We start from the raw sequence: 23,627 nt of genomic DNA, 5'->3' as shown, positions 1-23,627 counted from the left end.
ATCTCCACCGATGATAAGGCAATGACACACAATCGAGGCTGGGTTCTAGACTGTCAAGATAACTTTCCTACGATAGAAGATTGCTCCACACAAGAATATGCTCTTTAATGCTTATTCCAGTAAAACTACAACAAATGGAATAAATTATTTTGAGAAACTCTCAAGAGAGCCACCACTTATTACTGTAAATAACCAAGGGGAATTATCCTTAAATAGGACTGTATACCAAAGGATTGAATATTGAGAAATATCCTTTTACATTGGAGATTCTTTGGGATCTTTATATTAATGTCACGCCCTGAACCCGGGTTATAGGTATGGGGTTGGCCCTCACAGACCACCATGTGATACACGGTTGATGTCTTGCCTATCACATACATACTATAGCAGATCTAAAATAATTAAATAAGATGTTGGTGGCATTTAACAAAAATACAATTTACAGGAACGATATTAAAGTTATTACATGCATCCTATTTTCCTATGTACACAAAGGTACATGTTCATTCTTTTTTCTTTTTCTTTTGGTAAATAGGTCCATATTCATTCACTATCATGTCTCTCCTCCACAACTTTTACTTAGAAGCCTTTGCCTCTAAACATACATTGCGCACATTGTCACTTAACATGGGCATGCTTTGAAAAAAATCATGAATAATGGGGGTGAGCTCAACTAGCCCAATGAGAGAAACAAAGTCATATAAAGGAATCCAATTCATACATACATGAACAAATCATACTAATTCATAATCATATAAATTGGATTCATGACATTCTTACTCATCTTTCTTAAATCAAATTGTCTAGCTAATGGAATTTAATGATTAAACATCATGTAACTTTTATATCCCATGTCAAGACATCATAGTGATCTACCAAAATGCACGACATAAAAGCTGAAAACACGCACATGGGATCTACTCCTTATTCCAGTCATTGAAGCATTAAAGAGGATCCCTCTGTACCCGAAGCATTAAAATAAAAATCCTCATTAAAATACTAATAAATAGAAATATTGACTTTTTTTTTAAGCATATTTAATTATTATTAATTAATTAAATAATAATAAAATAATTCAAAAAAGTTCTTTTTAATTTATTTTTCATTTTATTACATTTAAATTTCTATTCTATTTAGAATTCTATTATTATTATTAATATTCTAATACTAATATTATATTAGAATTTTTTTTTTTAATTCTATCATTTTGGGGATGATTGTCTCAAAATACGTAACCTACTCTTGATTCCAGTCACCGTAGCACTAGGGAGGGTTTCCCTGAATAAAATGTTTACCTTTGATTCTAGTCACTGAAGCACTGGGGGGGGGGACCTCTATCTCTGTAGGCACGTGATCTACTCCAGATCCTAGTCACGGAAGCATTGAGAAGGATCAAGCCCTAGACTCTGTATACCTTATCCAATACTTAATCCCCTACTAGAAAGGGATGACAGTCACAGAGTCTCATTTTCATCTCTTTAATTATGTTCTTTGAATCTATAGGGTTCTTTTCTTTTCATTTTTATCAATCTTTGAATCCATGTCTCTCATATTCCTTTATTACAATTGTTCATGAAACCATGCTCATAGACATATAAAACATAATAAAAACAGTAAACATGAGATGATGATATCAATTCTTAAGACATGCATAAATGTTCTAAAACATTATGTACCATGAAAACAATGACGATATGATAGAATTCCACTCACATGTGTCTCAACTGTTCTCAGCAAACACAATTCCCATTAATCAGCCCTCAAAAATCCCCTTTTTTGGGCCATCCGGACGAAGTATCTGGTCGACCCCTATTATCATCTGGGTACACAGTCAACCGGTTCTTGGGAGAAACCTGCTCATGAGAGCTGTTCCATGGTATTTCTCCTAGGATTTCCATGGGATTTCCTCTCCTTCCACTCTAAATCACATTTACACTATATCATTATCTCATTATAGAGCTTCCTACAAACAACAAAATCTTATTACATCTAGAATCCAAAAATACTCCTTCCAGGCTTGCCTTTCAATCTCTTTGATCCAAGAATCCTTGCCCCTTGATTAATGTTCCAAGTCTTCAACTCTCTAGGATAGAATCTCCCCTTCGTCTCTCTCTCTCTCACACTCACATTCTCTCTATTTTTGGAATAAATGAAAAAATGAGCCAAAACCACTTAAAAGTCTAATTCAAGTTCATCTGGTCGACTGCCACAATGATCTAATTGACCAGTTGTTGAACTGACTGCAAGCTGGATCATCCAGGTGCATACCAGGTGATAGTAATTCGTTCGATTGAATGATCCGATCGACCAATAGATTATCCAGCCAAATCCAGTTGCTCTCGAGGAGTTTTGTCTGTTGGCATCCGGTTGACCCCCACCACTAACCGGTGGGCAAGATTCTGTTTTCAATCAGGATTTTGTTTCCTGACCTCGGCCTATTCAAATGATCGTTTCTCCCTCATTCGAACTTCGCTTAACCTGATTCTTTTTTCGTTGGAAAGCTAAGTCAATAACCTTAATTTTCTATGTTATGGGCTTCCCCGAATTCTAACTATAATTTATATAAAAATTGAAGCTGTTGCTTCACCCAAAACTGTATATCTATCAATTCATTATTGAAGTGTGACCTATCACTAGGATCCAAGCTAGTCCTAGATTCAATTAAAGTCATTTTGAATCTTTAGTAATCATGTTGGGTCCTCTAAGTCAGATAACATTAAATATTCATATTAAATTCACATATTCCAGGGGGCAGGCCTTGGTGCAACGATAAGGTTGCTTCATTGTGATCAAGTGGTTACAGGTTCAAGTATGAAAACAGTCTCTTTGGGAAAACATGGGTAAGACTGCATACATTATGACCCTCCTTAAACCCTGCAATGATGGGAGCCTCGTGCACTGGATATGTCCTTATTAAATTCACATATTTCCAATGTAATACATCATAGAGCATTCTTACCTTTAGAGATCAACACCTCTCAATGGACTAATAAAAGCCAGAACCTAGCGGAATAACCATTAAATAGCCATTAACAATATAAAATCTTAAATTAATCATTTTCTAGGTATGGGGTATAATAATTAAGGGAGAATGTTCTCTGTGCCGTAACACAGGCTGCGCCCAGGCACATGAGCCTACCACTCAGGGGGGCAAGGTTGACTTTGCACCCACCCCATGTGCCTGGGGGCAGCTTCCGCTGCGGCACAGAGAACAACACCCCAACAATTAAAGTTCCTAATTCTTATTAGGGAAGGAATAGCAATGGACACCTTTCATATGGGTCAAGTGTACTAGACCCAACAATACAATATCTATGGATTGGGAGTATCGACCAAAAAACGGTTCATTTTTGAATTTATGTCTCCGATACAAACGCAATAGGTGCAGATACGGCCCAAACCATATTCTAGCGACATCGATATCGGTGGTGACCGATAATTTTAACCCTGATTAGGGTGCTAATTCTCAGCCCAAACCACCTAGCAATCCAAACCAAGCCTGATTAAAACTAATAAACGGGATGACATCAGTCTGATTAATAAAATGGTGTGACCTCTCTAACTTAGCCCTGTACCTCAATAAATTGCTTGTGAACACAATTTCAACCAAAATGAATTCTGATTCACTGGTTAACAACGAATTTTGTTTTCCATTCAATGTACATTTTATCATATTTAAGCTCATTAACCATTTATTTATTTATTTTATAAGAAAAAGAACGCTAACCACTGCTGTGCCTAGGCGTGTACCTGTGCCTAGACACAGCCCAGCATGAAAAGACCGGCGCTGCCTGTCTTTGTATGATCAAATGTATTTATGCTTGTAAAGTAGGTGAGACAACCTACTTCAACTTGCCTGTAACATCCATTGTATGCATGTTAAGAAATACTAGCAACCTCTTTCAGTCTTTCTCTTAAGAATAAACCGATCGAATGAGGTCCCTACATCTGTGACCTGACTTGCTCACTCAATTCTACTTCTTTACTAGAAACCAAAGTAAAAGTGAAAATAAATTTCAGTATGAATCGGCCGTATCAGACAAATTTACCCCTAATTCTCTAAAAATAGGTTTTTTTTACCATTTACCCCTTGTCAGTACTGTATTACTAATACAATATCAGCATAATATCAAGATCGATCACTTGCAAAACCGGTACATATCACTTGATACAGGTGGTACGATACCAATACCTCAAACCATGAGCCAGATGACCAGATGGTCCACACAATTAGTGTTAATTGTATGCCCAGTACCTGATTTTGTGACCTTATTTGTTCCTCCTCTTCTGTTTTACTAGTTATGCCTTGGTATCTTGTTTGACTATTCGGTTAATCGGACCTTCTTTTCCTCTCTTTTTGCTTCCCTTTTTCCTATTAGCACTACAAATGGAATCCTTCTTATGAGTTTCGCACGACCATCATACACTTGTGGTTCGGAAAATGTGAAAAAAAAAAGAATTAATTTTGAAACCCTTCGTGTAGAAATGGTTCATAAATTTCATACCACGGGTTTGATCCGAATTGGTAACAGAGGTGTCAATTTCCAGCCCAAATTGGTTGGATTGATCAAAATAACGAACTGAAACGCTTGTCATTTTAGTTTCAATTTAGGATTTTATGAAATTGATAGGAACTGAAATCAAACCAGACCAACCAAAACTGAAAACCAGATCAAACACACAAAACGGTAAAAAAAACAAAGGGCAAGAGAACTTTACTTGGTCGCATGGTCTCTATTCAAGCGTCTGGGCCAATGGGTGAGCATTTTTAGGTATCTACCCAAGGACAAAGGCATCATCTCACGGTGCCCTGTGAGAGGGCGTAGGAAACACCACCAAGTAGAGAACCTTTTCTCAAAAAGGAAAATAAATCAATAATAAAGTCAGTATTTTCATATTTTATAATGTTTATATAAGAATAAAAAAAAATAGCCTGTTGGTTTAAGGTTTAAAACTTGGAAAAATTAGGCCTCTCGTAAGCAGGGGTAAGGCTGCATACATTTGCCCTTCTCAGACCTTGTAGTAGCAAGAGCCTCGTGCACTGAGCGTGTGAGAGGAAAACAAAACTGAACATGCGGGTCAAAACTCAAAATAGACAGATCTTTTAAGCAAGACCCAAAGAGTTCCTTTCTACTGCACTAAGTGTCACCTATTGCTTGAGCAGAACCAAAGATTAATTAAATCTAACTGAATTACACAGCTACCATACCTGAAATTGTTCATTAAACTCAGCAGCAGTTTTCCCACATAGAGCGTCTCTCTAAAGGACACTGCTTTTGACACAAGGGAATGGCAAGATGGGCACCTCACACCCTATCGTGACCTGAAAGGTCCTTTTACTAAATGGCCGGCTAGGTGGCTGTAGTGGCATTCTTTGATTTTATTCAAACTGTTTATCTTTATAATCTTGTAAAAATTTATTGCATACAAGTCAGAATTTCCGATCTATGTAATCTTGTAAAAAATGACTCTGACCATTATATATATTACTGGATTTCATCTTTTCAATAAATTTTGATACTACATATCAAAAAAAAAAAAAAAATAATCTACAGACATTAAGAAGAAAAAAAATTCTCTAGAAGATAAATTCAAGAGGAAACCTACATCTTATGGGCCTTCCTAAGAAGCTTCTAGTATGTGCCTTGATGGACACATTGACCATTTGATGGATTGTGAACTTATTGATTAGATACTATATTAACCACATGACTTGCTTTGTAATGAACTTTTTCCATTGAATTATTAAGAGTAGAACTCATGGGTACCAAATGTGCATTCTAAATCATTTACCAAAATAATAAGGACGGAGTTTTCCCAAAGAGACGGTGAAATGGAATCCCTTGACCAACTCTTTTGGATGAGCATGCGGGAGAGGGTATCGCGCAGCAGGGGAGGGTATTATCAACTATGTCTAATAGGGGATGTTTTAGGATCCTTGGATAATGGTTGAAACCTTCCCACACAGTGAAAGGAATCTTTCACCAAATAATAAATACAAATTTTCAAAGACTCTTCTCGATGTTCTATATCTCCATGTGAGAAAGTTAGGCTAGGTTAAAACTTGTTATTTATGAGATTGAAGGATGATGATGTGGAAAATCTCCTATGAATTGTATGATATAAAGAGCTTACAAGCTTCTTTTTCCTTACCTACTAACTTACCAAAAATACCTATTAAAATCAAAGTAGAAATGTAAAAATTTGTACCATCTACCACCAATCAAATATTGACGCAATAGAAGATAGGTGGGCTAGATATCATTCTAGCACATTTGAACCTTGAATTCACAGGTAGAGAAAAACGGAAAACTTCTTTTATTTAGAATGTAATTGGATACAATGAAGAATTCATAGCCCTTATCGTGAGAGGCTTGCTTATAGAAGAAGAAAACAAAAATTCCAAATTCAAAATTAAAATTTTAAAACTTCGGCAGACAATTTCACCTTCGAAACGAACAAAAATGGCAAAAAACGTATACAACAGCACCAAAGGTGCTGAGCCTAAAGAGCTCGACGAGATATTCGTTTGATATATAATTCGTGTCTGGGTAGACTTCTGTTGATCCAATCGGCACAAGAACTCATCCGAAATCTCCTCTACATCAAATATCCAAAAAGCTTATACTAAAGCAGACCCAATTAAATCAAATTACAAAAACAATACTCAGAAACCAAACCTTGCCCAAGACTTGTTTAAAGAATCAATCCAAGACCTTATTAAAAATAGGTGGACCTATACCATTATGTACTCGATCTGAACCTGTTGATATCTCAGGGAGGTGGCTAGAGTCAAGCCATTGTGCTCTCAATCTGAACCTGATGGAGTTTCATTAGATATCCATGAATCCTGATCACCAGATTCATGATCAGTAAAATACATCTTCAAATTAAAGACAAAAGTTTGAAAATTTTGTAACCAAAAAACAAATAAATAGATAAAAAAATATGTGACGTTTAAATAGAAAATAAGAAAATAAGACATTTGATAGTTTTATTTATTCAAAGTAGCAAATATTTTTTGTCATTACATCAGGGAATTTGGGTCTGGTTGAATAGGGCCAGTCCTTCCATTATGAATTGGGCTTGGAGCTGATGATCGAACCAAAGGGTTGACATGGTCCTGTGACCCAAATTCATTAATTATTAATTGGACTTGGACCAGCTGGAACATCATGTTGGATACGAACACCTTCTTGTTGGTCTTGATCACCTAAGACTTCATTGTCCGTTTGAATAGGGCCAGTCCTTCCATTGTGGATTATTGGGCTTGGAGCTGATGGTGGAACCAAACGGTTGACATGGTTCTGTGACCCAAATTCATTATGAATTGGGTTGACATGGCCCTCTGACACAAATTCATTATTAATTGGACTCGGACCAGCTGGAACTTCATGTTGGACATGAACACCTCCTTGTGAGGCTTGAGCTGAGGGGGTTTTGCTCCTTAAATCCATGTGTTCTGGTCTTGCTTCAGCAACAAGAGCATGGCTTGAATGCTGTAACACAACGATAAAAAACAATAGCATCACTGGTAAAAGGTTATTTGAGGCTTCCATTGCTTCAAGAAGAATTGCAAGACAAGATTGGATCGATGAGTCCCCTATGCTTGACAGGTGGTTGGTTTATATAAGAATTTTAGGAATCAATAGAGAATACCCACTTTAGGAAAATTCCCACAAATTAATAAGGGATTCTAGCTGTCCAATCGAAAGGACAAATCTTCTGATTGATTAAGAAATCGTTTTGACTATAGTAATTTAATGAGGATTCGGAAGATCATATATTGATCAATCATAAAGATTCAATAACAAATAGAGATCGATTATTTGGGATCCTTCTCAAGAAGATCTCCACCAATGATAAGGCAATGACACGCAATCGAGGCTGGGTTCTGGACTGCCAAGATAACTTTCCTACAATCGAAGATTGCTCTATACAAGAATATGCTGGCAATGCTTATTCCAGTAAAGCTACAGCAAATGGAATAAATTATTTTGAGAAACTCTCAAGTAGAGTTGTAACAGGGTTGGGTTGGGCCGGGCTTTATAGAACCCTAGTCCAATCCTAAGTCCCCTTAGCTGGGCCCAGGCCCGACCCGACCCTGACCCAGGACCAGAAAAATCTGACCCTGACCTGCCCTCAAGGTCGGGCCGGGCCGGGCTGACCCTGATTTGCCCTGATCATGGGGAAGGGGAAAGAAATGCTTGGGCTGGACAGGGCCAGGGAGAACATTATTAATTTTACATAAAATAACAGTATAATAAAAAATTATTATATCACTTATTGTCTTCATATATAATATGTTATATAAAAAATGTGAGTGACATTTAAAGTTTATAATGCATATATTATATCAATATATATTTTATTGTATAACTTAAATCAAGGTCGGGCCAAGCTTAGCCCGAGGCCTCAACCCTAACCCGATCCGACCCTAACTCAGGGCCAAATATCTTAGCCCAAGCCCTGTTCGGGCTCAGGGCGGGCCAGGGTGGGTTTGGGTCAACAGGGCCAAACTTGCACCCCTACTCTCAAGAGAGCCATCACTTATTACTGTAAATAACCAAGGGGAATCATCCTTAAATAAGACTGTATACCAAAGGATTGAATATTGAGAAATATCCTTTTACAGTGGAGATTCTTTGGGATCCTTATATTAATGTCACGCCCAGGGTAATAGGTATGGGGTTGGCCCTCACAGACCGCCATTTGATACACGGTTGATGTCTTGCCTATCACATACATACTTTAGCAGATCTAAAATAATTAAATAAGATGTTGGTGGTATTTAACAAAAATACAATTTACAGGAACGATATTAAAGTTATTACATGCTATTTTTCTATGTACAGAAAGGTACATGTTCATTCTTTTTTCTTTTTCTTTTCGTAAATAGGTACATGTTCATTCACTGTCACGTCTCTCCTCCACAACTTTTACTTAGAGGCCTTTGCCTCTAAACGTACACTGCGCATTGGCACTTAACTTGGGTATGCTCTGAAAAAAATCATGAATAATGGGGATGAGCTCAGCTAGCCCAGTGAGAGAAACAAAGTAATATAAAGGAATACAAATCATACTTTAATTCATAATCATATAAGTTGGATTCATGACATTCTTACTCATCTTTCTTAAATCAATTTGTTTGGTTAATGGAATTTAATGATAAAACATCATGTAACTTTTATATCCTATGTCAAGGAAAACAAAAGTTCCAAATTCAATTCAAATTCAAAATTAAAAATTTAAAACTTCGGCAGACAATTTTGCCTTTGAAACGCACAAAAATGGCAAAAAACGCATACAACAGCGCCAAAGGCGTTGACCCTAAAGAGCTCGACGAGATAATCGTTTGATATATAATTCGTGTCTGGGTAGACTTCTGCTGGTCCAACCGGCTCAAGAACTCATTCAAAATCTCCTCTACATCAAATATCCAAAAAGCTTATACTAAAGCAACCCCAGCTAAAACAAATTACAAAAACGATACTCAGAAACCAAACCTTGCCCAAGACTTATTCAAAGAATCAATCCAAGACCTTGTTCAAAATAGGTGGACCTATACCATTATGTACTAGATCTGAACCTGTTGATATCTCAGAGAGGTGGAGTCAAGCCATTGTGCTCTAAATCTGAAGCTGATGGAGTTTTTTCTTTAGATATCCATCAATTCTGATCACCAGATTCATGATCAGTAAAATACATCTTCTAATTAAAGACAAAAGTTTGAAAATTTTGTAACCAAAAAACAAATAAATAGGTAAAAAAAAAAAAAGATTAGTAAAGTTTAAATAGAAAATAAGAAAATAAGACACGTGATAGCTTTATTTATTCAAAATAGCAAATATTTTTTTGTCATTAATGTATTAATTCATTAAGTTTTTGATATACAGCTCTTCTAATTGGTAATTAAGATGGTCATTACATCAGGGGATTTGGGTCTGTTTGAATAGGGCCAGTCCTTTTATTACGAATTGGGCTTGGAGCTGATGATGGAATCGAAGGCCCAAATTCATTAATTATTAATTGGATTCGGACCTCCTGGAACATCATGTTGGATACGGACACCTCCTTGGACTTCATTGTCCTCTAACACAAATCCAGTAGGAAGTGTTTGGTTCGGTTATTCACAAGAAATAGAGCCTACAAAATCTAGATTCTTACTCTCAAAGACTGTTTGGTTGTTTTTTGAGATGGATTTTCGGAAATCACGAGAATTACATTTCAACGTGAAAATGAGTCCCACAAGAATTCACCTCAAGAGGTGAATTCCAAAAAGAAATCGACTTTTGAGGTACCCAATATATATATCGGAATTTTGGGTGATTCGCACCCTATTTCTCAAATTTCAATACCCTAATTCTAAAATCGCGATCCTCCAAGGCGAAAGCAGACTCAGTCGATCACCATAGCCTTCAACCTCCAGCACGCCGTCGCATTCAACCTCTAGAAACTCGATCGCCATCATCTTCAACTTTCAGCCAATGATCGCCTTCAACCTCTAGAAACCAGAAACTGTCGAGGAAGAAGGAGAGAGAAGAGGAACCGTACGACTGAAGGAGGTATGCTCTCTGCTCTCTACTCTCTACTCTCTACTCGCTGCTCTCTGCTATCTTCTCTCTGCTATCTCTCTCTCTCTCTTGCTCTCTGCTATTTCTCAATCTCTCTCTCTCTCTCTCTCTCTCGTTCTCTCTGCTCTCTCTCGTTCTCTCGTGCTCTCTGCTGTCCTTATCTGCTGTGTCTCACTCTCTCTCTCTCTCTCTTCTCTTAGCTAAGACCACCGATGTATATATTTTTTTTCAAAAATTTATGTTTCTTTGTCCGATTTAGGTTTTCTAGTTATTGATTATAAATTTTGTTGTGTTTTTCTTCCAGGTGGATTAAGGTGGCCAGTGAAGAGCAAGGCATTTGGTTAAGACATCTTCCTGCTACTAGGGCATTTGGTAAGGTGAGTTTCTTATTCTCTTCTCTCTCTCTCTGTATCTTCCTTTTGTTTCATAAATTAGAAAATTTCCAACACTTGTGATCTTAAAGCCTATGAGAAAGAACATCAGTGATCAATCCACCAGTTTCTATTACTACAATTCTTGGTAAATAAAGAATATCTAAGGAGAGAAAAAGAAGAAAATTAAAGAATGGGTACTGTTAGATGCAATCCTGCAATGAAAGGAAGAAAGGATCAGATCTGTAACAGGTTTTTGAAGCATGAAAATCTGAAACAGATGAGAGATCTAGATACAGATACAAAGGCTCATATCTCTGTATTTTTAAGGAAGAACAACACAGATCTATGGAGATTAAAGGATCGAAAAAAAAGGGAAGAACAGATGGGGGTAGTTGGGGATGGATGGGTGAGTCTCAAGTAGTTGCAAGTTGCAACTAACACCTTTACTAAATACAAACCAATCAAAAAGAGCAGATAATAAAAAAAATGATAGAAGAAGAATCAAGGTAAAGAGAGAGATCGGATTAAAAAGGGGGCAATGCAAAACAGAAAGTCTTTCACAGTTGGATTATCCCCTAATTGAGCAAACAATTATCCAGTGTGGTTCTTCTTGTGAGACAGTCATCACCATTTTACCTAAAAGTATAACTCTACTGATACCTCAGGGGGCTTTATACCTAAAAGTATAACTCTACTGGCTTGCTCTTTACTTCACAAATATAATGAAAGGAGAGAGGTGAAAAAAATAAAATGGAGCATATCACGTTTTGGCTCATTTCTGTCCACCAGCCTCAGTAGGCTCCACCACCTCTGCTTCTACAGTCTCTAGGTTTACTGCTCCATTCTGATCAGTTTACTGGCTTTGTATATCAATTGTCATTTTTAATCCCTTGTTGTGAAATATGTACATTCGTGTGCAGGACTATTCTCCTTTGTCAGACTTGGTGATTCTTTATAGTAACAAGGGAAAGCTTTTCATGCTCATGCTTGTCTTCCTTCCATATCTTCACTTACTATCTATTTGTTTGCAATTCTTATTTTTTCCTTTTATTTTGCACAGGCCATCACCTACTTGGATGAGGCCCATAGCATTGGAGCAGTTGGGAAAACAGGACGAGGTGTTTGTGAGCTCTTAAGAGTGGATACTGCAGATGTGGATATCATGATGGGAACTTTTACAAAATCATTTGGGTCATGTGTTGGTTATATTGCAGGATCTAAGGTTCTCTCTTTTATGCATGCAGTACAAATTGAGCATTGTCATTGCCATTGCTTTTGCTTGGTTTATTCCTTGTTAATATTTTGTTGAATAATGTCTGTTATGAACTTAGGTTGTGCATTCTGTACTCAGGCCATTTCTTGTCATTTTCAGGAGCTTATTCAATATCTAAAGTACACTTCCCCTGCCCATCTTTATTCAATATTTGAAGTTCACTATTGCAGCATAAGAGATGGTGTGAGGTGATGTATGATGAACCTTGTATTTTTAATTTCTTTGTATTAAGCCTAAATATGAAGTCCATCCATTGTCTTGTTTTGATGTCCTAACAATCTCCTAATTGGTTGTTCTCCATCCGTATTCTGCAGGATAGTCTTCAATGCACATACACTTGGGTTCTGTCAGAACCCACACTCAGAGATGGGACCCAAGAGTTGACTGTCCCGACCATGTCATGGAACGCAATTGATGACCCCGGTTTTATTTTTGTTACTTTGGGAGGAACAAAACAGTGACTATTAGCCATTCCTCCCTTGCTAGAGAATCTCATGTAATTATGGCCTACATCTCTGTTCTGAGTCTTTTAATTTTTCCAGCACTAACATTTGTTGAATTGTGAAGATAGCAATGCATCTCCCATCACTTTGTATTTTATTTGATTGGTTATTGTTGAAAAGTGTAATATAAGAACTGGATACTAATCTCTTGTACTATTTGATCGAAACTGAGTTCAGAGGAAAAATAAGGCCAGAGGTTTATAAGTGTTGTGAAACCGTCCATGCCTTAAAAATGAAGGATCTATTTTTTCGACTTCTTTCAACAACAATTACCAGTTTATACCTCTGAATTTTTTTGTAACCCCTCCAAAGGATATTTCAGTACCTAATAATACACTGAAGCATCTGAAACTTATCATGACATTATTAGATAAATCTCTCCGCCCATAACCCTCCTGATAATGTTATTAGCTTCTCTGAACTGATGTGCAATGACTGCTCTTGTTAATCCCATATTGAAGAACAGTGGAGTCACGCAATATATTCATTAGATAACATATATCTGTTAGCAAATATTGTGGGAGGATTCTGAACGTTTCCGAGCATTTCCAGCAGTGGCAAGTGTTGGTACTAGGAACACAGGGAGGCGAAAAAACACTTCCAAGGAGCATTTCCAAACTGTATCTTTTAGAAACTTAGTACTCACAATTCATAGGTGACAGGTAACAGATGCCATGATAGATATTTTAGAAGTAGAATATGGAGTTTGTGGTGGATGAGAGGGCACTGAATGTATGATCTGTTATCCAGTCCAGAATATGTGTTCTTCCCTGTAGATTCAGATCCACTGATACGGGATCGGCCAGGAACAAGTCTCGACTCTCGACTCTTTAATTGAGAGATCATAAGACACCCCCGATATAGAACTCTAATTAAGTTATCCCGGAAATAGAACTGTAGAAGCAGAGGCTATTAACGTACTGTTATGCTCCACCTCTAATTTAATTAGAGTTACGTATAGAGCAAAATAGAAATGATAGAAGAGATCATAAGACACCCCCGATATAGAACACTAGTCCAGAATATGTGTTCTTCCCTGCTTCTACAGTCTCTAGGTTTACTGTATTTCCCGAACAAGCAAAGGTCCTGAACAAGCAAAGAAGTGTGGGAAGTGGGAAAAGAAGATGATAAGGGCATCAATATGTCTACCCTTGAATGCCTTGGAACTGTTAAACAAAATTTCATGCAATGAATTTTATTATGTAATTGAATTTAATTGTCATGTGAATGCTATTGACTGAGAAATTGAAACCAATTAGTTAAATAGGACATTTGGGGCGTTTGTAGTGATCTACAGGATCATATTTTTTTTTATGTTTCAACTTTGAAGCTCTATTAGCTAGAAAGTGAGCAACAGAGAGATTTGAATTTTAGCATCTGGCCATCAGTAACTGACACCACCAGGAGATGGAAATTTGTCTCTTTTTTTTATTACTTGAGAATTAATGATGTGACCAATATCCTTTTCACATGATCAACTATACACATGGTAGATTTAGGATGAATCTAACTACAAGACACAGGGTAACCAAACAGTTATTTAGATAGATTCAGGATAAATCCAAGTCACAGACTTAAGGTAACCAAACGGTTATTCATATAGATTCAAAAGAATCCACCTGACAGACTTAGGGTAACCAAACAGTCTTTCAGAAAGAATCAAGACAAAGAATTAGGGTAATCAAACAGTTATTTGTGAAGAATCATGTTACAGAATCAGGATAACCAAACAATTAAATTTCAAAATTACGAATCCACAGAACCTGATTTTAGAGAACCTGATCCAGAACTAGAATCTAATTCTTCAAAACAACCGAACCAAACACTTCCTTATGAATTGGACTCAGACCAACAGGAACATCATGTTGGATACGAACACCTCCTTGGACAAATCCATTATGAATTGGACTCGGACCAGCTGGAACATCATGTTGGATACGAGCACCTCCTTGGACAAATCCATTATGAATTGGACTCGGACGAGCACCTCCTTGGACAAATCCATTATGAATTGGACTCGGACCAGTTGGAACATCATGTTGGATACGAACACCACGAACACCTCCTTGGACAAATCCATTATGAATTAGACTCGGACCAGTTGGAACATCATGTTGGATACGAACACCACGAACACCTCCTTGGACAAATCCATTATGAATTAGACTCGGACCAGTTGGAACATCATGTTGGATACGAACACCTCCTTGGACAAATCCATTATGAATTGGACTCGGACCCGCTGGAACATCATGTTGGATACGACCACCTCCTTGGACAAATCCATTATGAATTGGACTCGGACCAGTTGGAACATCATGTTGGATACGACCACCTCCTTGGACAAATCCATTATGAATTGGACTCGGACCAGTTGGAACATCATGTTGGATACGAACACCTCCTTGGACAAATCTATTATGAATTGGACTCGGACCAGCTGGAACATCATGTAGGATACGTCCTTGGACTTCATTGTCCTCTAACACAAATCCATTATGAATTGGACTCGGACCACCTGGAACATCATGTTGGATACGAACACCTCCTTGTGGGTACCTGAGAGTGGACTCGGACCAGCTGGAACATCATGTAGGATACGTCCTTCGACTTCATTGTCCTCTAACACAAATCCATTATGAATTGGACTCGGACCACCTGGAACATCATGTTGGATACGAACACCTCCTTGTGGGTGTTGACCTGAGAGAGTTTTGCTCTTTAAATCCATGTGTTCTGGTCTTGCTTCAGCAACAAGAGCATGGCTTGAATGCAGTAACACAACGATCAGAATAGTTATTAACATCTTTGATACAAGGTGACTTGAGGATTCCATTGTTTCAAGAAGAACTTCAAGGGAAGATCTGATAGATGAGTCTCCTCTGCTTGGGAGATGGTTGGTTTATATAGGAATCTTAGGAAGCATTGACAATACCCAATTTAAGAAAATTGCAAAAAAGATAAATTTTGGAGAGATCTTGAGCTAAAATTGGAAAGGGCAGCCTCAAGTCACTACTAATTTAACTTCCATATTTTTATCCTTAAAACGGGGCAGCCTCAAATCACTACTAATTTAATTTCCATATTTTTTTTCCCTTAAACGGGAGCCTCAAATCACTACCAAGTTAACTTCCCTGTCCCACGGCCTTGAGACTAAGAATTCTCTTAGAGGAGTAAACACATAATTGTTGTGATGCATGCCAGCCTTGCATCTTCAATTGTTGGAAGTTCGTATCGGCCATCTTAGCAGTACCCTATATTAATTGGAAACTTGGGATTGGCCATGAAGGAGAAGTTACCTATTTGGAAGATTATTCCCCTAATCGATTTATATTATTTTGGGGAAATCCTGAAGTAGATATATTATGCAATATTGAGAAGTCCTCCATCTCCTCTTCTATTGTATGGGGGAAAAAAAAAATTTCCGGTAACTGTAACCCTGATTAGGGTTCTAATTCTCAGCTCAATCAGTAAGCCTGATTTAATAAAATGATGTGAGCTCTTTAACTTGGCCCTATACCTCAATAAATTGTTTGTGCACACAATTTCAACCAAAATGAATTCTGATTCACTGGTTAACAACGAATTTTGTTTTTCATTCATTGTACATTTTATCATAATTAAGCTCAATAACCATTTATTTATTTTTTATTTATAAGAAAAGAACGCTAACTAGTGCTGTGCCTGGGCGTATACTTGCGCCTAGACACAGCCCAGTGTGAAAAGACTAGCGCTGCCCATCTTTGTGCGGTCAAACATATTTAGGCTTGTAAAGTAGGTGAGACAACCTACAACCTACTTCAACTTGCCTGTAACATCCATTGTATGCATGTTAAGAAATACTAGCAACCTCTTTCAGTCTTTCTCTTAAGAATAAACTGATCGAATGAGGTCTCTACGTCTGTGACCTGAACTGCTTGCTCAATTCTACTTCTTTACTAGAAACCAAAGTAAAAGTGAAAATAAATTTCGGTATGAATTGGCCGTATCTGACAAATTTTCTGTAACAATGGGTTTTTGGATCATTTACTCCTTGTCCGTACTATGTCACGGATACAGTAGTATCGGCACAATATCAAGATCGATCACTTGCAAAACCAATACATATCATCTGATACAGATGATACGATACCGATACTTCAAACCATGATCCAGATGGTCAACAATTAGTGTTATTTGTATGCCCGTACCTGATTTTGTGACCTTATTTATTCCTCTTCTCTTCTGTTTTACTAGTTATGCCTTGGTGTCTTGTTCGACTATTCGGTTAATCGGACCTTCTTTTCCTCTTTTTTTGCTTCCCTTCCTATTAGTACTACAAATGGAATCCTTCTTTTGAATTTCACACTACCACCATGCACTTGTGGTTTGGAAAATGTGAAAAATAATAAATTAATTTTGAAACCCTTCGTGTAGAAGTGGTTCATAAATTTCATACCACGGTTTTGATCCGTATTGGTAGCAGAGGTGTCGATTTCCAGCCCAAATTGGTCGGATCGATCAAAATTGGTTAGTTAAAATTGGTTAGTTCAGCCCGAAACGAACTGAAATGCTTGTCATTTTAGTTTATTTTTTTGGAGACAGGAGGGGTATCCGACTTTAGGCCGACTAAATCCCCCCTGGGCTCGTACATGACCCCCGCACCACGTAGGAACCGGGAGCTTCTGGGCCCTAGTGAGCCTCAGGCGGGTGGCCCCAAGAAATTATGCAGCGGCAAAGGTTTGATCACGAGACCTCGCTTCCTGAGACGGAGTCTCATGTCCCCTCCAAGCCAACTGTTCTAACCCCTTGAGGTTTTGTCATTTTAGTTTTAATTTGGGGTTTTATGAAATTGATAGGAATTGAAACTGAACCAGACCAACCAAAACAGAAAACCGAATCAAATACACAAAACGGTTAAAAAACAAAATAAATCAATAAAATAATCAGTAATTTCATATTTTATAACGTATATATGAGAAAGAAAAAAAAAACAGCCCATTGGTTGCAGGTTTAAAATTTGAAAAAAAGCCTCTCCTGTAAAGCGGGGGATAAGATTGCATACATTTGCCCTTCTCAGACCTTGCAGTAGCAAGAGCCTCGTGCACTGGGTTTTGCCTTATATATAAGAGAAAAACAAAACTGAACATGCGGGTCAGAACTCCAAATAGATTGATCTTTTAAGCAAGACCCAAAGATTTTCTTTCAACTACACTGAGTGTCACCTTATACTGGTGCTTGCAGCGTTAGATGAATAAACCAGATGACTTCATAGCCTGTTTATCTTTATAATCTTGTAAAAATTTATTGTATACAAGTCAGAATTTCTGTTTATCTTTGTAATCTTGTAAAAAATGACTTTGACCATTATATTTATTAGTGATGGTAATTTTCATCCTTTCAATAAATTTTGATACTACCTATAAAAAAAAATCTACAGACATTAGGAAGAAAAAAAATTCTCTAGAAGATAAATTCAAGAGGAAATCTACACCTTATGGGCCGTCATAAGAAGCTTCTAGTATCTGCCTTGATGGACACATTAACTTTTTATTTATTTATTTATTGTTCTAGTATTTTTTTAAAATACCCTTTAAGATCTCATTTCATTGCATGCATGTATTGATCTAAGAAAAATACTAACAACCTCTTTCTCTTATGAATAAACCAATCGAATGAGGTCTCTACGCTTGTGATCTTAACTGCTCGCTCAATTCTACTTCTTTACTAAAAATCAAAGTAAAAGTGAAAATAAATTTCTTAAGTTAAAATAAATAAAATAAAAAATTATGTCCGTCGGGCACAATTAGGAGGCTCTCAAGCCTGATCTGCGACCGGAAGCTGAAGAGGTGCTCGGCGCCTGCAAAATAAAAGCTTCGAACAACTCTTCCCTCTTGTCTCATTTCCTCTTCTTCCATCTCCACCATTCCCTGGTCGACCTGGCTGGTCTCTTAATCCACAAGTTTCATACTGGAAATATTTCTAAAAGCTAACTTGTTCCAAGCCTTCAACCTCCTCTTTACATTCTTTAATCCATTTTGTAAGCCATTTATTGGATAGCATGGAATATTAATTCCTTGTTTACTAATGCTTGAGCAGAACCAAAGATTTATTAGGTGGCTGTAGTGGAATTCTTTGATTTTATTCAAATTGGAACTTTCAATTAGCTTATCGTAGTGCTTGCTAGCCCTCTTTTGGTTCTGTACATATCCACTAATGAAAGACCTTTTAAGCACACTAATATAGACTTCTTCACTACTTGTACGTTAGCATCTTGTACATGCGGGTCCTGAACTCCTGACAAACTTAATAGCTTTATTATAAATAAAATTAGTGACACTTTGTACAAGAAGACAATTATTTTCATCAATAGTATACTTTCTTACTTTTTTGATAAAGTTTTTCCACTAAAGGTTAGGCCAAAAAGGGGGGAAAAAAAAAAGAAAAAAAAAGAAGGGAAAAACACTTCTTCTTTGCCTTTCATTCAATTTTATTGTTTTTTTTTTTTTTAGTTTATCAAACCAATAGATCTTATGAATCCAGAAAGCCAATAAAAGGTTTTCCTGATAATTTGCCTCCTATTTACAGTCATACAAGGATTTGGCAATTTATGTCACAGAAATTGGTGAAAGCCCTCTGAAACATATTTTTCATTATCTATCCATGTCAATCTCCCTCATTATAATAGTTAGACTATTGATTATTTTACAATCATAGTTGTAGATTATTATTATTATTTTTTGGTACAAAGAAGATTTACTGATGATAAACATGTGTACAGCCAGCGGCTTTAGACAATCAAAGATCATTGAGCCACGGAGTGGTGATCGGCCAATCTATCATATACATGATAATTAGGGCCTTCTTTGCCAGAACATCTGCAATTGAATTCATAGCCCGTGGAACAAAAAGAGACAGAAAAAGAGAACATAACTCGAGAACATCATCAACGACAGCTGCAACATCAAGAGGTGGACACTTTTTGGATCTTCAATGAAACTAATAATGTCTTTATTATCTGATTCAATAAGGAGATTAGTGATCCCTAAGTCACGAGCTTGCATTAGAGCTGCTCTAATGGTTGTAGATCAGGGGATGGGAATTTAGACAGAGATAGAACTGTCATTTTATCAGCCAAAGCATTAGGAGTTCTCTTGATTTCCTGAGTGAAAATTTGACCCACCATTAGGTGTCAAGTGAGGGAACAATTGTAATATTCAGGCTATTCATAATAGAGGTACACTGACTAGTTGAAAAAACCATCTTCAATTCGATGCTTACATTCTTCTAACTGCTAGGATTATGGGGAGAGGAACTCTATTGTACTTGAAATAAAAGATGCCTTTGAAGGTAGTCTTACACAAGTAAAATACACTTACATAATTCAGTCAATGTGGCTAGGAAGCTAGAATTACTGGACTCTGGGAAGTGTTTGCCTGTTTGTAATGAATTGCAAGGTTTGCAAACTATAATTAAATTTCTTTCACCATGAAAATTCTTGCTATAAATGTATTTATTAAAAGTCAATAACGTGAAAACAAATTAACTTAGTGAAAGTACAACTCTTAGTGCTGTACTGAAAAAAGATCAAAGAGAATAGAAATTCTCCTAATTATGAGTAGCAGTTCACAGTGTTCCTTTAAGGGTGGACAGCAGTTCAAGGTGGTACAACCTAAACCATCAACTGTTAAAATGAAATCAACAATCTCTGTGTAATGATAAATATAAAGGTTCCTTCCCATCAGTAAAGTGAAAAACAATGAAGTTTGCGATAGTAACACTGAGGGATGTACTTAAAAAAAAAAAAAAGATTAAAAGGAAATTCTCCATGAAGCAACGAAAGAGAAAAACCAAGATAAATTGGGAGCAGTTCAGGGTTCTCCTTAAGAGGTGGATAACAGTTATGGATGTCACAACCAACCCATCAACACTTACAAATGAAATAAACAATCTCAGAGTAGTGGTAAATAGAAGGTTGCAGCTCACCATAAGGGAGCAAAGATAAGATCTATTACAATTTGGCGTGTCAAGCCAACCTTCTTACTGTCTTTATTAGCAAATAACAAAGAAAACAAACCGTTCATACTCAAATAATTAACAAAAAAATACATATACTTAAGTAGAGAATCTGTCTCGATCATTTGGAGTAGAATAATCTATATTAGGACCAACAGGAATTATACCATATCGGTTAATACTAGGATGACTTCCATAGTAGTGTCGCTTGATGTGCTCCATGTTCACAGTGGCACTCATGCCAGGAATTTGAAAAATCTCTTTGGTGTAATTGAACAGATTTGGGTATTCATGTAGCTGCTTTTTGTTGCATTTGAAGTGAACAACGTAAACCTGTTGTACAGAAAATTTGAATGGTGAGATACAAAAACAGCCTTACTGAATGATTCACGAAAGTGCAATTTTTACCATAATCAAGCATAATAACATCAATACTATCAATAAAAGATTTGGTTGATCAAGCAAGTTCACTTGGACCCCTAAATAATTAATACACTGTATGTGTACCTGGTAAACATAGCTACACAAATCAAACATTTGAGTATAACTTGGGTAACAAATCTTCGTACCTCATCAAATCTAATAAGAGTGACAAACAAACGAATGTCAGCTTCAGTAAGTGTATTCCCACATAAATAACGCTGCTTGCTGAGTATCTCCTCACATTTGTCCAAAGCTTCGTATAATTTTCCCACAGCCTTCATAATTAGAAGAAAGACATGCATGATGTTAGTAAGACAACATATACTAAAGACTTTTGAGTGAAAAATATATTGAGATACTTTTTTATAGTAAGAGTTACCTCATCATAGGCACCTTGCTTGACAGCAAACCCACACTTATAGACACCATTGTTTATCCCATCATATACCCATTCATTAATCTCATCAATTTGGGATTGTAAGTGAGGAGGATAGAGGTCCAAACTGGCATTCTCTGCTATATCATTGAACTCAGTATTCAGCATACGGAGTATCTCAGAACTCTCATTGCTCACAATTGTTTTCAATTTCTTATCCCATAAAACCTGTTAGACAGGAAAATCAAATAAAATAATTGACCAACTGCAACAGAAGTACAGAAACTAAACCATGGAAAGAAAATAACAAAGGGTATACTGTATACATACAGGAACAGTGTATTTTCCAGAATAGTTTGTACTAGCAAGCTCATAAAGTTCTCTGATACTTCTTGTCCCATTCAATAGGTCAGGTTCAGCGGCTTGTTCTTCTGTGTTTGAAGAAGGAAAGACCCATCCCATATGATCATCGGTATCCTTTGTTCTTGCCCATTTGGGTTTGACTGACTATACAAAACATGGATGCATATCAAATGTATGACAGTAAGCGACAGTAAGATTCCAACACTTGCGAAGATAATTTGAGTTATGGCTTACTGTGACACTGATGGCTTTCTGAAGTCCCTTAATATTTACATAAGCAAAGCATCTTGATGCCCAGGGACAAGCGTATGAAATGTACAGATGGTATCTCCCAGATTCAGCAGGAAATTGGGAGGATGAATCCTTCGAGATAAAATTGCGGAATGTTGATGGACTACGGTTGAAAGCACCGGTGTCTGTTACCTCATCTAGTGATGAACGAGCCATTTGAAGAGTACTCTAAACAATAAATACTAACATTCAGTACTAACAGATTGAGGGAACAACTTCTAAAATAACTAGAAAAGAAAAGCTTCAGAATGAAATACAAAGATCAATAATATATGTTACTACCTACATACTTGTGATTGCAACAACTTATTCATGCTTCTGATTCGGAACAAACTACCCATTAAAGCATTGAGTTTGAGTCCGTCATAATATTAAAATAGCATAAAGATCAAAAGAAACCAGAACAGAACACTATTTGGCAAATCAAAGTCTCAAGCTCAAACTCTTAAAACGTGCCTATTTGACAATTGTATTGCATCTTTCAGAATTAATCCTAAGACTCAAACTTAATGATCGTGTCACATCTATTTCTCTTCTTCCCCAAAACCCAATACGAAATTGATTATGTGCTCAATCAAACCCATTTCACTAAAGAGGGGAGAAAAATCATTAAAGAAGAGAATGAGAAACCCAATGAAAGGGTTTATTTATCTCGACATTAATGCAAAAAAACAACAAATCAAAACCAGATAGAAAACGAAAACTAATTAAATGCAACAGAGTTAGTTGTATTCAATTTTGATCCATGCCCAAAATTACATGCTTCTTCGCTAAAACTACTTCACTATAATATGTCGAACAGAGCAACAACAGCAACAGAGGTGGTGAGGTGAAAACCTTTACTACATCGATTAACTAAAGTCAAACAATACCCAAAGTTCAGAGAGAGAAAGAACCAGTTTACCTGGGAAAAAGATCTGACCGAAGAACTTCTCTTCTCCAGACCAAAAGCTATGGGAGTTTTGATGGCAGAGATCATAAAAGAGGAGAGGCATATTGGGCCAATTATAGCAATTCTAAATCATAAATAATTGTGGCATTCTAAATCATTATTGTCCTAATTAATGGACTGGGTTTAAATATTGAAACATGACCTCATTGGGTTCAATTTCCACGTCGATTCTCACTTCTTATTCTGTTTCTTCAGAAAATTCTCCATTTTCATTTCTTTTCAAATCCTTACCAAAAAACAAACAAATTATTTTCAATGCTTTCGGGGATAGAGATGGACTGTATGAGCAACCCACGTGCGCTGGAGTTGCCAGGCACTCACCCTCTGACCTATTGTACGTTACGTTTTCTTTTGTGAAATAGCTAAATTCCGTTTCGGGTGAGGCATGAGTGAGGTCAATTTTGCATCAGCACCAGCATTTACTAGCAAGGCTTAGGGTAGTCAACGTGCCGGCTTGGGACGGGTTGCCTTAAAACCTATCCCAATCCTAGAGCCTCAACTTA

General features: G+C 36.9%; 1 protein-coding gene across 1 annotated transcript; it reads right to left on the bottom strand.

Annotated features, from left to right (window-relative positions):
- Positions 1-20,641: 20,641 nt before the first annotated feature.
- On the bottom strand, positions 20,642-23,179 carry LOC122640739 (glutathionyl-hydroquinone reductase YqjG-like). Its single transcript, XM_043833983.1, has 6 exons — positions 23,077-23,179; positions 22,116-22,340; positions 21,849-22,025; positions 21,522-21,746; positions 21,289-21,417; positions 20,642-21,052 (listed from the first exon to the last, which is right to left on the bottom strand). Exons 1-6 carry the CDS (start codon positions 23,149-23,151, stop codon positions 20,819-20,821), a joined length of 1,065 nt encoding a protein of 354 aa, XP_043689918.1. The 5' UTR covers positions 23,152-23,179; the 3' UTR covers positions 20,642-20,818.
- Between the last annotated feature and the right edge of the window lie 448 nt (positions 23,180-23,627).

Source organism: Telopea speciosissima, chromosome 9, assembly GCF_018873765.1.
Source record: "Telopea speciosissima isolate NSW1024214 ecotype Mountain lineage chromosome 9, Tspe_v1, whole genome shotgun sequence".
In the NCBI taxonomy this organism is placed as follows: domain Eukaryota; kingdom Viridiplantae; phylum Streptophyta; class Magnoliopsida; order Proteales; family Proteaceae; genus Telopea; species Telopea speciosissima.
This window is presented reverse-complemented; position numbering and strand designations above follow the sequence as displayed.